This window comes from Chrysochloris asiatica, unplaced genomic scaffold, assembly GCF_000296735.1.
Source record: "Chrysochloris asiatica unplaced genomic scaffold, ChrAsi1.0 scaffold00210, whole genome shotgun sequence".
Taxonomy (NCBI): Eukaryota; Metazoa; Chordata; class Mammalia; order Afrosoricida; family Chrysochloridae; genus Chrysochloris; species Chrysochloris asiatica.
Genome location: NW_006408728.1, coordinates 4249234 through 4264068, shown reverse-complemented (window position 1 = coordinate 4264068; position 14835 = coordinate 4249234). Strand labels below are relative to the sequence as shown.

General features: G+C 36.8%; 1 protein-coding gene across 1 annotated transcript in view; it reads left to right on the top strand.

Annotated features, from left to right (window-relative positions):
• Positions 1-14835, top strand: part of HMCN1 (hemicentin 1) — a 665929-nt gene that overhangs the window by 473334 nt on the left and 177760 nt on the right. Inside the window, exons 44-47 of the mRNA XM_006872707.1 lie at positions 2929-3210; positions 4408-4575; positions 12940-13053; positions 13751-13837. Coding sequence (XP_006872769.1) covers positions 2929-3210; positions 4408-4575; positions 12940-13053; positions 13751-13837 — 651 coding nt within the window. The remainder of the gene's footprint in view (positions 1-2928; positions 3211-4407; positions 4576-12939; positions 13054-13750; positions 13838-14835) is intronic.

Sequence of the window (14835 nt, the reverse complement as noted above, 5' to 3'; positions counted from 1 at the left end):
GACTTAAAATATTTACTGATGAAGATCAAAGAGCACAGCCTTCGTTATGGATTACATCTCAATGTAAAGAAAACAAAAATCCTCACCACTGGACCAATAAAAAACATTCTTATCAATGCAGAAAAAACTGAAGTTGTCAAGGACTTCATTCTTCTTGGATCAACTATCAACACTCGAAGATGCAGCGGTCAAGAAATCAAGCGACATATTGCATTAGGCAAATCTTCTGCACAAGACCTTTTTAAAGTGTTGAAGAGCAAAGATGTCAGCTTGAGGACCCCCAACAAGATGCAGCCAGAGTTCTCTTTGGAGACCAAGGTGGCCAAACTTCGTCTCTCATACTTCGGACATATTGTCAGGAGGGACCAGTCACTGGAGAAGGGTATCATGTTTGGTAAGATAGAGGGTCAGAGAAAAAGAGGAAGACCCCCAACAAGATGGATTATCCAAGTGGCAGCATCGATGGACTCAAGCGTGGCAACAGTGGTGAGGTTGGCCCCGGATCGGGCAGTGTTTCATTCTGCTGTGCATAAGGTCACTATGGGTCAGAACTGACTAGATGGCACCTAACAACAACAATCAATCCAGTGCACTGAGGAGAAAAGCATGTTCCTTTGATATGAAGAATCTTCTATTCGATTGAAATTTTGAACAACTTTCTTTCATACGCAAAAGGCTAGCCCAACAAATTGTACCAACTGACACTTGCTCAGAGTATCAAACATCTTTAGCTTCATTTACTCAGGTTCTGGTCAGCTCAATCATAGCCACCCAACCTAGGTCAAATGGGTACCAGCTCAAAGTTTGGGAATTCACACACACCTCCCTGCACTTCAAATCAGCTGCCCCTTCACTCTCAACCCTAGGCCCTATGGGCTAGGTCAGTGCCCTTGAGCTCAGAAGTTCACACAATGGCCTAAACTTCAGGCTAGGCAGCCTTCCCTCTCTTATTTCAAGGTCAGTGTGTGCCAATAGAATATGTCCAAACTCAGCTCATGTCATCAGTGCTGCATTTCCCCAAACTCTATTCACACATAGGCCCATGTGGTCACCAGCCAGCTTAAAGCTCTCCAGTTCCCTTTAACTTTCAGTCCTAGAAGGGTTTTGTTGTTTTTTTTCCTGTTGGGCCAATTTTTCTTTGCCTTGATGCCTCCAAAACTCAAAATGCCAAACTGTTGGCTTTTTTCTGCTTTCTTTCAATCATGAATCTCTTGTTCTACCAACAATTTTGGGTTGGTCTGAATGTCTTTTCAAATGCAAATTACAAACTCTGATTATTTGGGTGCGGTTCAGGTATTCCACTTAATGCCCCATACTCTACAAAGCCTTTAACCTAGAAGATTTTTTCCAGGCAAATTCTAACTCCCCTTTTAGCAAGTACAATCAAGTATAGGTTGAAGGTGGGCTTATAAATTCTCTGTAATCACAATTCCAAATATTCCTATCATAGATGTTTGTCAAATATTTGCATTAATATGCAGGAGAAACCCAATATACATAAGACAGTCAAACACATAAACCTTTTAAATAAACCTCCAAGTTCAATCTTTTCTTCTCCCTAGCACTAACCCTATTCAAATGCATATGTGCCTCTGGCAGAGTGGATTCCAATAGGCCTGGCCCTCCACCTGCCCTGTTTAACTAGCTTGTCATTGGCTCCAAGCAACTCCAGAAGCTTCTGCTGTCCCCTCTGTTTAAGTATTTTATCCCATGTTACTTCATTTTTTCTCTTATTAAACCTCATAATGTCATAGGTCTGAAACCACTGCAGTGAATCCTGATCGCAGTGCCAATTGCTTAAACCAGGTGAGGACCGACCATGTCTGACTTCTTCTGACTCCACAATAGAGAAAGAAGACCAAACTCAAGATCAGCTCAAGGCTGATTCCTATGAAGTGGAGGTCAGACATGCTTCGACCCTGTATCAGTGACTTTAAAATCAGTCAGACTGAGAACCAATTTGATTTTGTTTCTCTAGAACCCCACTCACTGGTACCACATTTCTTAGGCCAGGTTTTCTAAGGACGTGAAACATATATATGTATAAATATAAAGAGAAGTTTATTATCTTAAAATTTTAGGATCCCAGGTCCCCAGCAGAAGAGAGGGTATCACTCCCATATGTCCATTATATTGGGAACAGGTCATATTCCCCCAAGGAAGCAACCCTTTAATTGACTGGCTGCTCATAGTCACTCATCAGAGTTAACTCTGGCTGTATCACGTTTCATTGCCATGGGAATAAGTACATCTCAACTGCTAAACCTCTGGAAATCCTGACCTAGTCCAGTTGACACAGAACACTGACCATTACATATGTGAACTTACTGAAACATATTGAAGAAAAAGAATTGAGCCAAGCAGTATTGTAATGCCATGGGTATACTGCTAGGTCTCTTCTATGGTGGTTGATTTTTTTAATTTTCAAGAACAAAACTTTATTTTCTCAATTTCTGGAGGTTAAAAGTCCAAATTGGGATCTTGGTCATTGATTCCTTCTATGGAATGTTCTTCTAGTTTCTAGTGTCTGCCAGCAATCCTTGATGTTCTTTTTTTTTTTTTTCTTTTAATGCTTTATTGTGATTTATGTGATAGTTTACATGGGAGAATATCAGCTTCACATTGATCCCGTTGTATATTGTTTCCTTGCCATGGTTACAATACCTTCCATGCATCATCCATCAACCAAAGGGGATACCCTGTGAGCCTGCCCCTCTGTCGTCCGCACACTTCCCCTCTCTCTCTCCAGGTCCAAAGTCTCCAGCCGCTCCATCTCCCCATGTCATCGTCTCTGCCTCCATCCCTGGTGTCACTGCTTCTCTGGTGGTTGATATTTTGACTTCAAAATTTATTTAACTTGGCTATGATAATTCCTATGTAAGATTTGAGCAAAATAGTTCTAATTTTGTTCCTTTTTTGTTTTCCTAGTTCGTCCAACTATATCCAATAGTGGCAACCACCCTACTGAAGTGACTGTGACTCGAGGGAAGAGTACTTCCTTGGAATGTGAAGTGCAGGGCATTCCTCAACCAGCAGTGACCTGGATGAAAGATGGCCACCCCTTGGTCAAGGGAAAAGGAGTGGAAATACTGAGTGAAGGTCGTATCCTTAAGTTGAGGAACATTCATGTATCTGACACAGGCCGATATGTGTGTGTAGCTGTGAATGTAGCAGGAATGACTGACAGGAAATACGACTTAAGTGTACACGGTAAGTCTAAAGAGTCTTGGTAGGTCTAATCACTGGTTGATATAATCTGTAGCCTTCTGGATAGAGCTGTAGTCCCTCAGTGCTGAAAGTGTTCTATTTATAATCTATTATTTTCCAAATAAGTACCAGTTCTCTTATCATTTCACATTCTATGTCCTACCTCCCATTTCTTATTTGCTGAGATAAACACATAATATTATTCTTTTAGGAAAGAAAATAATAAAATAGATTATTGTTTTCTTCAAGTACATTCAACTGAATGGTGTCCAATGTTAAATTCTACAACCATATGTTTTCTAAATTAGCTCTCTTAACCAGACTGGCATAACCCTAAATTCCTTTGAGCTTTCTGGCTCTGTATCATTTGGGAATGACTTTTCAAGAAGTCTGCTTCAATATGTTAATTAATAAGCCATAAACGTTTTTCTAAAAAAGAAAAAAGGCCCATGCTCATAGACACCTAATTGGATATATTCAACTCGAAATGTAATGTTTAAATATATAGAAACAATGATAAATTTAATAGACACAAATCTGAAAACTTAAATACACAAAGTCAATGTTAATATTCTGTAGCTTGCAGCCAATGTGTGAACCAAGTCCAAGGGATCAGAACATAAAAGAGAAAAGGAATCATCCTAAGTATCTTTTCATTAGATTAATTTCTTTGGACAAGAATCGTTTGTTAGAAAATTCTGTATATAGCATGAAGATCATTAATTCATATTGGAAACTTACCAGAAAAGACAAATGACCCATGGGAAATACCACAATTAGAATAATAATATGAAAGTCATTTAGTGCTAATCTTGGGGAAGAAGTGATATTTTTACTTTCAGAAATTTTAAACACATACACATAATAAAAAGCACATCATTGTGATTGCTTACTTTGGTTATAAACTAACCTCTTGCTGTTGAGTCAATTCTGTCTCAGGATTCCTGAGACTGTAAATCTTTATAGTGCAGACAATTGCATCTTTTTCCTGCAGAGTGGCTGTTGAGTTTGAACCACTCTCCATGTGGCTAGCAACCCATGCTTACCTACCCCACTGTGTCAACAGAGCTTCGAGCCTTACTTACTAGTAATCAGAAAATAAAATGCTTATTATTAACAATAAGCTGGTTGGTATTTGTGTTTTGATATGTATTGGCTACTTTACTGTCCATTTATTACTTGTTTTGTTATGTCTTACAGCACCTCCGAGCATCACAGGGCTTCGTGGGACACCTGAAAATATCAGTGTGTTAGAAAAGAACTCAGTGTCCCTGATTTGTGAAGCTTCAGGAATTCCCCTGCCTTCAATAACCTGGCTTAAAGATGGGTGGCCTGTCAGTCTTAGCAGTTCTGTGAGAATACTCTCAGGTATTAGAAATTCTAGTAACCTGATATTTTGGTTAACTTCATAAAACCAAAAAATTCTTATTAATTCTCATTTCTATGTGTTTTTATTGCCTTATATGCTTTTATATTACTGTTCACTTTGGTAATCATGCTAAAATATATTGAGATGGACTCAGAGCTATATGAAAATTCATAAAAGCTCTAAAATTCTCTGTTGTTATTGTTATTAAGTGCTGTTGAGTTGGTTTCAACTCACAGTGACCCTGTATAGGATTTCCCAGAAGTGGCTGTTGAGTGTGCAACACCAACCTTGTGGTTCAAACTGACCGTACAATTGAGTGCTTATCTTACAGCACTCCTTTTAAAAAGATATCTTGAACTCTTCTGTTGCATAAATTTGGGGACTATCATTTCATAGTCCCAACATTTAAGTAATAGGAAAGTATCAAACAATTTGAAAAGTAAAGAATGGAAAGAAGTGTTGAAATTGAATCCCAAGTGTAGAGTGAATCATGTTACATAATGTGCCTTCATGGCCAAGTTTTCCAATTTGTTCATGATTCTAATCTGAGTAAAACTTATATTTCCTGGATGTGGTAGTTTTTATGAGCTAAGACTTCTACCATTATTATAAAAAGAATATTCAGCCTATTCCTCATCTAATTATATAGAAAAACCTAGACACCTTGTCTTTTATGAATCAGTACAAGCTTGGAGAAAGGTTTAGTGTGGCATGCCACAGAAAATAGCACGTGGTTCCTTTTACTAACAAATTGGAGAAAGACAAAGAAAATGAATGTGCCAAATTTGTGGTTATATAAAAAGATTAGATACCTAGAAAAATATCTAAAAGGTTGAATGAAGGCTTCAGAATTCAGACACATAGAAAAATACCTAAAATGTTGAATGAAGGCTTCAGAATTCAGACACACCCCATGCTGGGAACTTCTGAGTGAAGTCTACAAGCTAAAGTGTGGTCAACTTCTGCACATAGGTTCACAAACCAATGATAAAAATGATGCTGAGATCATAGGACCATGGAATGTCTGAAGGATAAATTAAGGAAAATTGGAAGTTGTCAAAAAATTAAATGGAATGCTCGATGGTTATTCTAGACTTTAGTGAGCTGAAATGAAATGGTACTGGTCATTTTGAATCAGGCAATCTTACGTTCTACTATTCTAGAACTGATAAATTGAGCAGGAACAGTGTTGCATCATCATATAAAGAACATTCATGATCAATTTTGAAGTACAGTGCTGTCGGTTATAGAATAATGTCTGTACCCCTAAAAGAAATATCAGTTAATATGACTGTTATTCAAATTTATGTGCCAACTACTGATGCCAAAGATGAAAAAGTTTAAAGTGTTTACCAACTTCTGCAGTCTGAAACTGGTCAACTATGCTATCAAAAGTCATGGTAATTACTGGTGATTGGAATGTAAAAGTTGGAAATTAAGAAGAATCAGTATTTGGAAGATATAGCCTTGGTGATAGAAATGGTACCAGAGGTAGCATGATAGAATTTTGTAAGACCAATGATTTATATTACAAAATATGAATCAAATACTAAGGAATTGATTTGACTACGTCTGTGGAAATAAACAATGGAGAAACTCAATATCTTCTGTCAGAACAAGGTCAGAGGCCAGCTGTAAAACAGACCATATTCAAGATCAAGTTGAAGATGAAGAAAAATTTAAAATTTCGTAAGACCCAATGTACAACCTAGATTATACTTGACTTAAGTTGAGACTATTTCAAGAATAAATTTGACACACTGAATTCTCATGGTTGAAGACAAGCGAAGTTATGGGATTACATCCAGGCATCCTCCAAAAAGAAAGTAAAAGGACATTAAAAAAATAAATAACAGGAAAGAAAGAAATAACCAAATTTGATATCAGAAAAGATTTTAAAGCTTTCTTCTGAATGAAGAGTTGCTAAAGAGAACAGAAGAAATGATGACATAAAAGAACTGAAGAGATTTCAAAATGTAGCTCAATAAAACAAAGCAACGTATTATGGTGAAATGTGCAAATCTGGAATTAGAAAATCAAAAGGGAAGCACACCCCTGGCATTTCTTGAAAAAAAAGAATTGAAGAAGTCAAGTCTTGACAATATTAAAGTGTTCTATGGGCAAAACATAGAAGGACACAGAAAATATCAAAAGAACACGGAAGAAAATCACAAAATCACTATACCAAAAATAACTGGTTGAAGATCGACCATTACAAATGTAGAATATGATCAACATAAAGAATCAATGGTACTGAAGCCTCCAAGTTCAAGTTGTACTGAAATTACTGATAAAACAAGATTCCAGTAGAATACCAATTGAGATGGTTAAACAAATAGATGCAGTACTGGAAGCACTCACTCATCTATGCCAAAGAATTTGTAATACAACTGCCTGGCCAATAGAGTGAAAGAAAATCATATACTTGGCTATTTCAATGGAAACTTATCCAGTGGAATACAGAAAATATCAAACAATATCATTAGTATCACATGCAAATAAAATTATGCTGAAAACAATTAATAACTGGTTGCAGTAAATCAATAGAAAACTGTCAGGAATTCAAACTATATTCAGAAGAGGAATGGAAGCTGGATCTTAGCTGAAACTAAAAAATAACAGAAATATGTCTACTTGTGTTTTATTGACTATGAAAAGCATTTGACTGTGTGGATCATAACAAAGTATGGATAACAAAGAGTTGGAATTCCATAGCACTTTATTGTGCTTGTGTGGAACTTGAGTACATAGTACAAGAGTAAGTATCCTTTCAATTTGTATGGTGAGCAAATAATCCAAGAAGTTGGACTATATGAAGAAGAACATGACATCAGGATTGGAGCAAGATTTATTCACAGCTTGTGATATGTATATGTAACAATCTTGCTTGCTGCAAGTCTTAAAGCACTTACCGATGAAAATCAAAGACTACAACCTTCAGTATGGATTACACATCAACCTAAAGATGAACCAAATCCTCACTGTTAGAACAATAAGTAACATGATTAATGGAGAAAATATTGAAGTAGTCAAGGATTTTATCTTGCTTGCATCCACAGTCAACACCCAAGGAAGTAGTAGTCAGAAAATTAAATAATGCACTCCACTGGACAGAACTGCTGCAAAAGATCTCTTTGAAGTAAGAAAAAGCAAAGATGTCACTTTAAGATTTAAGATGCACCTGACAGAAGTCATGGTATTTGCAATTGCCTCATATGCATGCATAAGATGTGCAATGAATAAGGAATAGGAAAGAAGAATTAATGCATTTGAATTATGATGTTGGCTAAGAATATTGAATATGCCACGAACTGCCAGAAAAACAACACATCTGTGTTGGGAGAAATACAGCTAGAATTCTCCATAGAAGCAAGGATGACAAGACTTAGTCTCACGCACTTCAGGCACATTATCTAGAAGGACATCATGCTTGATAAAGTGGTGGTGATACTGGTAATGTGCTGTGGAGTTGACTCTGACTCATAGCGATCTTAGATAGCATTTCTGAAGCTGTAAATCTCTACAGGAGTAGAAAGCCTTATCTTTCTCCTACAGAGTAGCTGGTAGATGCTGAATTTGCAGTAGACACCTCAACTTAGTGTCTCATTCTATGGCACATAGGTTACTATGAGTCAAAACTGAGTCATTAGGCCATTAGGCACCCAATGACAGAGCTTCTGTGTTCTTCATGTAAAAAGACCTCCAAAACTTTTTACTCAATATGTAACAACATTTTATTGTGGCTTTAAAAATATGCAACATTCTGCCACATTAATAAAATGTAATAGATACAATATGTTAAATAATACAGATTTTTCTCAAATAAGAAAACTAAGAGGCCAAGTGTACTTCACAGTTCTTAGTAGGAAGACTGTTGTTAAAACCCTTGAGTTGGCTTTGACTCATAGTGACACTATGTAGGGTTTCTGAGGAGCAGTTGTTGGGTTTGAACCACTGACCTTTCAGTTAGCAATCCAGTGCTTAACCTATAGTGTCACACCAGAACTCCATTAAGAAGGCTTGTTGTTGTACAGTGCTGTTGAGTAGGTTCCGACTCATAGTGATTCTGTATAGGATTTTCAAGGAGCAGCTGGTAGGTTTAAACTGCCTACTTTGTGGTTCATAGTCCAGTGCTGACCCTACAGCACCACACCAGAAGTCCATTTTATTAAGAAGATTGGAAGAAGTATTTATTGACAATATTTTCAATGAATGGTAACCATGATGATAAATTATCTCAAAATAATTAATACGTCTGATTGAATTTAGCCTGAAAAACTAAAATGATCTCCATAGGATATGCACTGAACTGCAAACACAAGGTCAGGAATTTGAGCACATCAGTCATTACAAGGGAGATAGACGAGGTTTTCTGCTCCCACAAAGATTTACAGCCTCAGAAACCTTACACGGGGTCACTATTGAGTTGCAACCTATTCATGGACACTTTACTAACACCAGTGTATGGAAGATTTCATGGATACATTTTAGTCTAAATATGTTGTTGCTGTTGTTAAGTGCCATTGAGTCCTGACTCATAGTAACCCTGTATAGAGTTTCTGAGGAGCAGCTGGTAAATTTGAACCGCCGCCCTTGCAATTCAAACCTACTTTGTCGTCCAGTGCTTATCCTACAGCCACACCAGGACTCCATTGATCTAAATATAAACACCAACAAAAATATTTATATTACTTAAAATTAAAATGAGCTACTTTTTGAGGTAATGAGCTGCATGCATTCTCATAAATCTGTTCAAAGAAAGCATAGTTCCCATTTTTCATGAAAGATATTTTCCTAGTGTTGAAATTGTTGTGTGATGTTGAGTTGATTTCTACATCTGCAACCTTTTAAGACAGAGTAGAGCTGCCCCATCGAATTTCTTGGGCTGTAATCTTTGTGGGAACAGATTGTCAGGTCTTTTCTTCCACAAAACAGTTGGTAGGTTCTTTGGAATTAGGTCTGTATGTCTTGAGGAATGTGTTTCTTCATGATCCTGATTTACAAATAATAAGAGATATGTAAATTACTACTGACTTCATTTGTGATGCTCTCTCTTACTCTTTCTGTCTCTGTCTCTGTCTCTATCTATCTATCTATCATTGTTTGTTGTTAAGTGCCATCGAGTCAATTTCAACTCATAATAGTAACCCTGTATAGAGTTTTCAAGGAGTGGCTGGTGACATCGAACCACTGACCTTGTGTGGCACTTAATACAAACAACAACAAATACATATATTGTACCACTGCTCTTGAAGTTAACAGTCCAGTGCTTATGCTACAGTGCCATACCACGACTCCTCTGTTTCTCCATATAACTGCTTTACATACATTACCTAATTTTACACTAACCCAAAGAGGTAAACACTATTAATCTCTATCCTGGTGTAATGATGTAGGGTGAGCACTGGACTGCTAACCACAGGTAGTTCAATCCCATCAGCCACTCCTTGGAAACTCTATACAGGGTAACTGTGAGTTGGAACCAACACAAAGGCACTTAGTACAAATAACAACAAATATATATGTAAAACCACTGCCCTTGCAGTTAACAGGGCAGTGCTTATCCGAAAGCATCATGAGGTAATGTATGTAAAGCAGTTTACAGAATGCCTGTTCATATGGTAAGCAGCTAATACATGTTTATTGTTTGTTTGTTTTTTTGTCACAGACAATCTGGTAAAAGGGTTCCCTGTCTAGGGAAACTTTCTTATGTCTTTACTATGATACTTTCATTTTCCTAGGACTTCCAGTCTCTGCTCACCTTAAGGAATGTGTAGTAATAGCAACGGTTATAATTTGGTTACAAAAATCTGTACATATTTTCTTCTTATCTTGAAATGACTCTTTATATTATTTTGCTTATTATTTGACATCCCTTATTATTGAAAAATTTATAAAATAACATAATAAGACTCCTGTAAATGTAAAAGGCAACATAGAGTGTTATACTCCGGCTGACAATAGATTTATAGGAATGGTGTTTTCATTTCATTTAGTTTTTGTTTTCTTTGACTAGCAGCTGGGGAATCCCTGAACAAACACATGAGAAGTATTTCACCTTGTGGTGCTGCCAGAGGAGTTGTCCAGTTTTATAGTCTGAACATGTGTCTTATGCAATAGATAAATGAGAATCAAATCAATGGCATATGACCTCCCTGGCTCTTGCTCAGTCTGCTGCACACTTCTGTTTAATTAAGATTAGTCCTCTTCAGAAATTAAGTGCAGATTTTTTTTTTTTTAATGCATTACTTTGGTGAAGACCCTATTATTGTTATCAAGTTATCAGCCAAGAACAGATAACTGCTATAAAGATTTAAAAGCTACAAGAAATGTTTCCATAAAATGTGCAACTTACTTTGACAACCTTCTCTCCCACCCCCACCCACCACTGAAGTACGCGAGAGGATTAGGGAACAAAGAAAAAAGAAAGATCATGAGACTTATGAGGTTGAGTGGGTAGAGCCAACAGTGACTCATAGAAGTTGTTTTGCTTAAATCTCTCAACTGGATTCATACTATGTTCTCACTAATCTGGAATAGCAGTGAGTGTTTGGATCCTTCCCTCATCAACATGTTTTTAGCATGTTAAAATTATTTTTGTATTCAATTTTGTTAGCCTAAATTAAGTTGAGAAAAAACAAAAACATCAAACTGAGTTCAGGTTATGTATGTTGTCTAAAAAAGACTCAACCATTGGTACTACTGGACTTCTGGTGTGGTGCTGTAGTATCAGCACTGGACTGCGAACCCCAAGGTCAACAGTTCAAACCTATCAGCTACTCTTTGGAAAATTTATACATGGTTGCTATGAGTCAGAACAAATTTGTACTATTGAGTTCACCTTTGTGTGGATTTGGGGATGGGATGACAGCTTGTTGTGTTTATAAAAACAGGAAGCAGATGAAAACTACTGAGAAAACTAGATCCAGGTGAATATTTACATGAAAACTTAGTTAAACATTGTTTAAATTATTTCAGTTCAAATTTAGGACAACAGGCAAAATATACCAAGTAGAAATTATTAAAATCTAAGAAATGACTTGTTCTTATATCTTGTACTTGCTCTTAAAATAGTTTCTAGAACCCTACTTTCTTAGTGCATCTTTTAGTTCACTGAAGAGGGTTAAGGTTCGTTTGTTACTTCTTTCTTTGTCCTTAAATGTAGGTTCTTTCCAAAATGCACCTCTCATTAATTATAGCTTAACTTTAAGTCTACATACTCTTCTTGAATGAAGAATATTTCCTTAAACAAGATGTTACATACATTTCCAAATATAAAATGAACCCAAAGCAGATTTATTTAATAAATTTTTATATAAATACTAATACTAGGATTCTATGGAACTCAATTAAAATCAGTCATCTGTTCTCATTCCTTCACTTAAACATTGATGCCACCAGATGTCATCCATTCATCTTTCTAAAATTCCCATTCATATGTTTAACTTCAAACTGGGAATCTTTTCCTTTACATACTGCCACAGTTATCTTTCTAAGGCACACATTAGATCATGACTTTTTTGTTATTTATACAATTCTATGTCCTGTGGTGTACACAATAAAGTCTAAACTTCTTAGCTTGACTTTAAAGGGCCCACCATAGGAGTGATTCTGTAGTATAATGCACTGAACCGCAAAATCAGTTTGAACTGCAGAGTTGGCAGTTCAGATTTACCTGCTGCGCCTCAGAAACTCTGTACAGTGTCGCTATTAGTTGGAACCAGCTCAAAGGCACTTAACAACAACGATATCTTATGTGTCTTAGGTACCATTACTCATATCTTTCTACCGCCATGATCTTACTCATACCCCATGTAGTCTGGCTTTCTTTCAATTCCTCTGTGTGTTACAGTATACTTCTGTTTTAAGACTATGTTAAAAAGATAACCTGCTCTGTGAATCTCCATGTCTTATCTGTTGTCATAAGCATTGTCTTTATTTTTAGTTAGGACATCTTTTGTTGTTGCTGTTACTTCTCCATTGAACTAGAAAATTCTTCTCAATCATCTAGTATACTTCAAATAGGTTTTAAACTTGTCATAAATTCATTTTAAAGGACTCTAAACCCTGTATAAGGAGCTCTGGTAGTGTAGTGGTTACAAATCGGGCTGCAAACCTTAGGGTTAGCAGTTCGAAACTACCTGCTGCTCCGTGGGAGAAAGATGGGGCTTTCTGCTCCCGTAAAAATTTACAGCCTCGGAAACCCTATACAGGGTCGCTATGGGTTGGAATCAACTTGACAGCACTTAACCACAACAACAACCAAGTGTATTGGTTAAATTTTTACCTAAATTGTGTATCACTTGAATAACTTGTAAAGATTTCTTTTTCTTCTGGAGTCATCTGGTGATTTGCTTCTCCAGGAGGTAGGACTCTACGATTGATGCAGACCAGAACAGAGGATGCTGGCCGGTATACTTGTATCGTCAGGAATGCAGCTGGTGAAGAAAGAAAAATCTTTGGGCTTTCAGTATTAGGTACTTAAATATTATCTGCAATGCGTAGAAATGGTTCTAAGTGACTCATCATTCTGGGAGCAGAGTTGAAATTTACTTATAGTTTTGTCTCATATGGATATAGTGTTTGGTCACTGAACTTTCACATTTGGCAAGAATTCTGTGTTGGAAAAGGTTGGAGGCAATCTGATTAAAATGGTTAAAATGCCATGTCTTGTCATTTCCCAACTGTTCATTAATATTCTAAGCCACTGTATAACTTGAGTGCTTACTAGAGTTATTTGTTACAGCTATGGACTATTGAGTCAGTTCCTACTTTTAGTGACTTTGTATAGGGTTTCCAAGGAGTGACTGGTGGGTTTGAACTGTTGACCTTGTGGTTAGCAGTCCAGTGCTTATCCTATATATAGCACCATACCAGAACTCCTTAGTGAATCAAATAAATGTCTAACATATATTCTTACACACTGAATTGTTGAAACCATTTTATCCAGAGATTATGGTTTAGAATATTTATGATAATTAAATCCATAGCATATAACTTTATTATATATCTGAAAATTAGAAATGGTCTTATTAATATTGTGACATTAGTCTGGTAAGCAAATAATGAATCAGAATTTTGGGGTTTGATTTTAAGGGTATAGTTTACTGAAAATCTAAATATTGATGCCTATAAAATTAGAGTTGTGACTTACTTTTTCTTTTTTTTTTTCAGTCCCACCCCATATTGTGGGTGAGAATATGTTGGAAGATGTGAAGGTAAAAGAGAAAGACAACATTACATTGACTTGTGAAGTGACAGGTAAGGGGCTCAACTCTCATACATCTGCTATTGCCCTCACTCATTGCCTCCACTTTATACCTTAATTAGTTGGAAAAAGTCAAGCTACTATTATAAACCCCAAACCAAACCCACTGCTTTAGTTGATTCAATCTCATTGTGACCCTATAAGGCAGAGTAGAACTGCCCCACAGGGTTTCCAAGGCTGGAATATTTGCAGAAGCAGACTGCCACATCTTTCTCTTTGATTGGTACAAACCACAACCTTTTGGTTATCAGCTGAGGACTGAAGGGCCAAATCACCAGGGTACCTAGCTACTAGAATCTTGTTCCTGATTAATGTCCATTATCTGTAATGCCACCAAAGCACCCTCCTAGTTCTTTGAAATGAAATGTAAGAAACCAGGAAAAGGAAAGAATCATAATCATGGGAGGGAGGTTGAAATAAGAGCAGGAGTGTCAGAAGTAAGCTTCATCTAAGTAGAAACTTTCAAATTTGGCAAGAAACAATTATAGCTACCATGGTGGTGGTGGCTGTGTGCCATGGAGTCGGTTCCAACTCATAGCGACCCTGTACAGGGTTTCCGAGGCTGTAAATCTTTACGGGAGCAGAACGCCTCTTCTTTCTCCCATGGAACAGCTGGTAGTTTCGAACTGCTGACCTTGCGGTTCGCAGCCCAATTCGTAACCACTACGCTAGCAGAGCTCTTTATAGCTACTATAATAAGCACTTAAAATGGAAATCTAGTGTATAGGCAAAAATGCAAGTGAAAAATGCCTCAGATTCTGTGGCGACAAAAAAACAAATGACCCCATTGGTTGTTTCGTTCAATTTAATACAATTACTGTCTTATAAATAATTTCTACTTATATGTCGATTTTTCTGACATGAACTCCTCTTTTTCTCCCATGTTTCCTCCTTTCTTTCATTTTCCAGTTTTCTTTCTTTCTTTTTTTTTTTTTTTTAATTTAAGGTTTTTATTGTGGATTGAGTGAAAGTTTACAGGGCACATCATCAG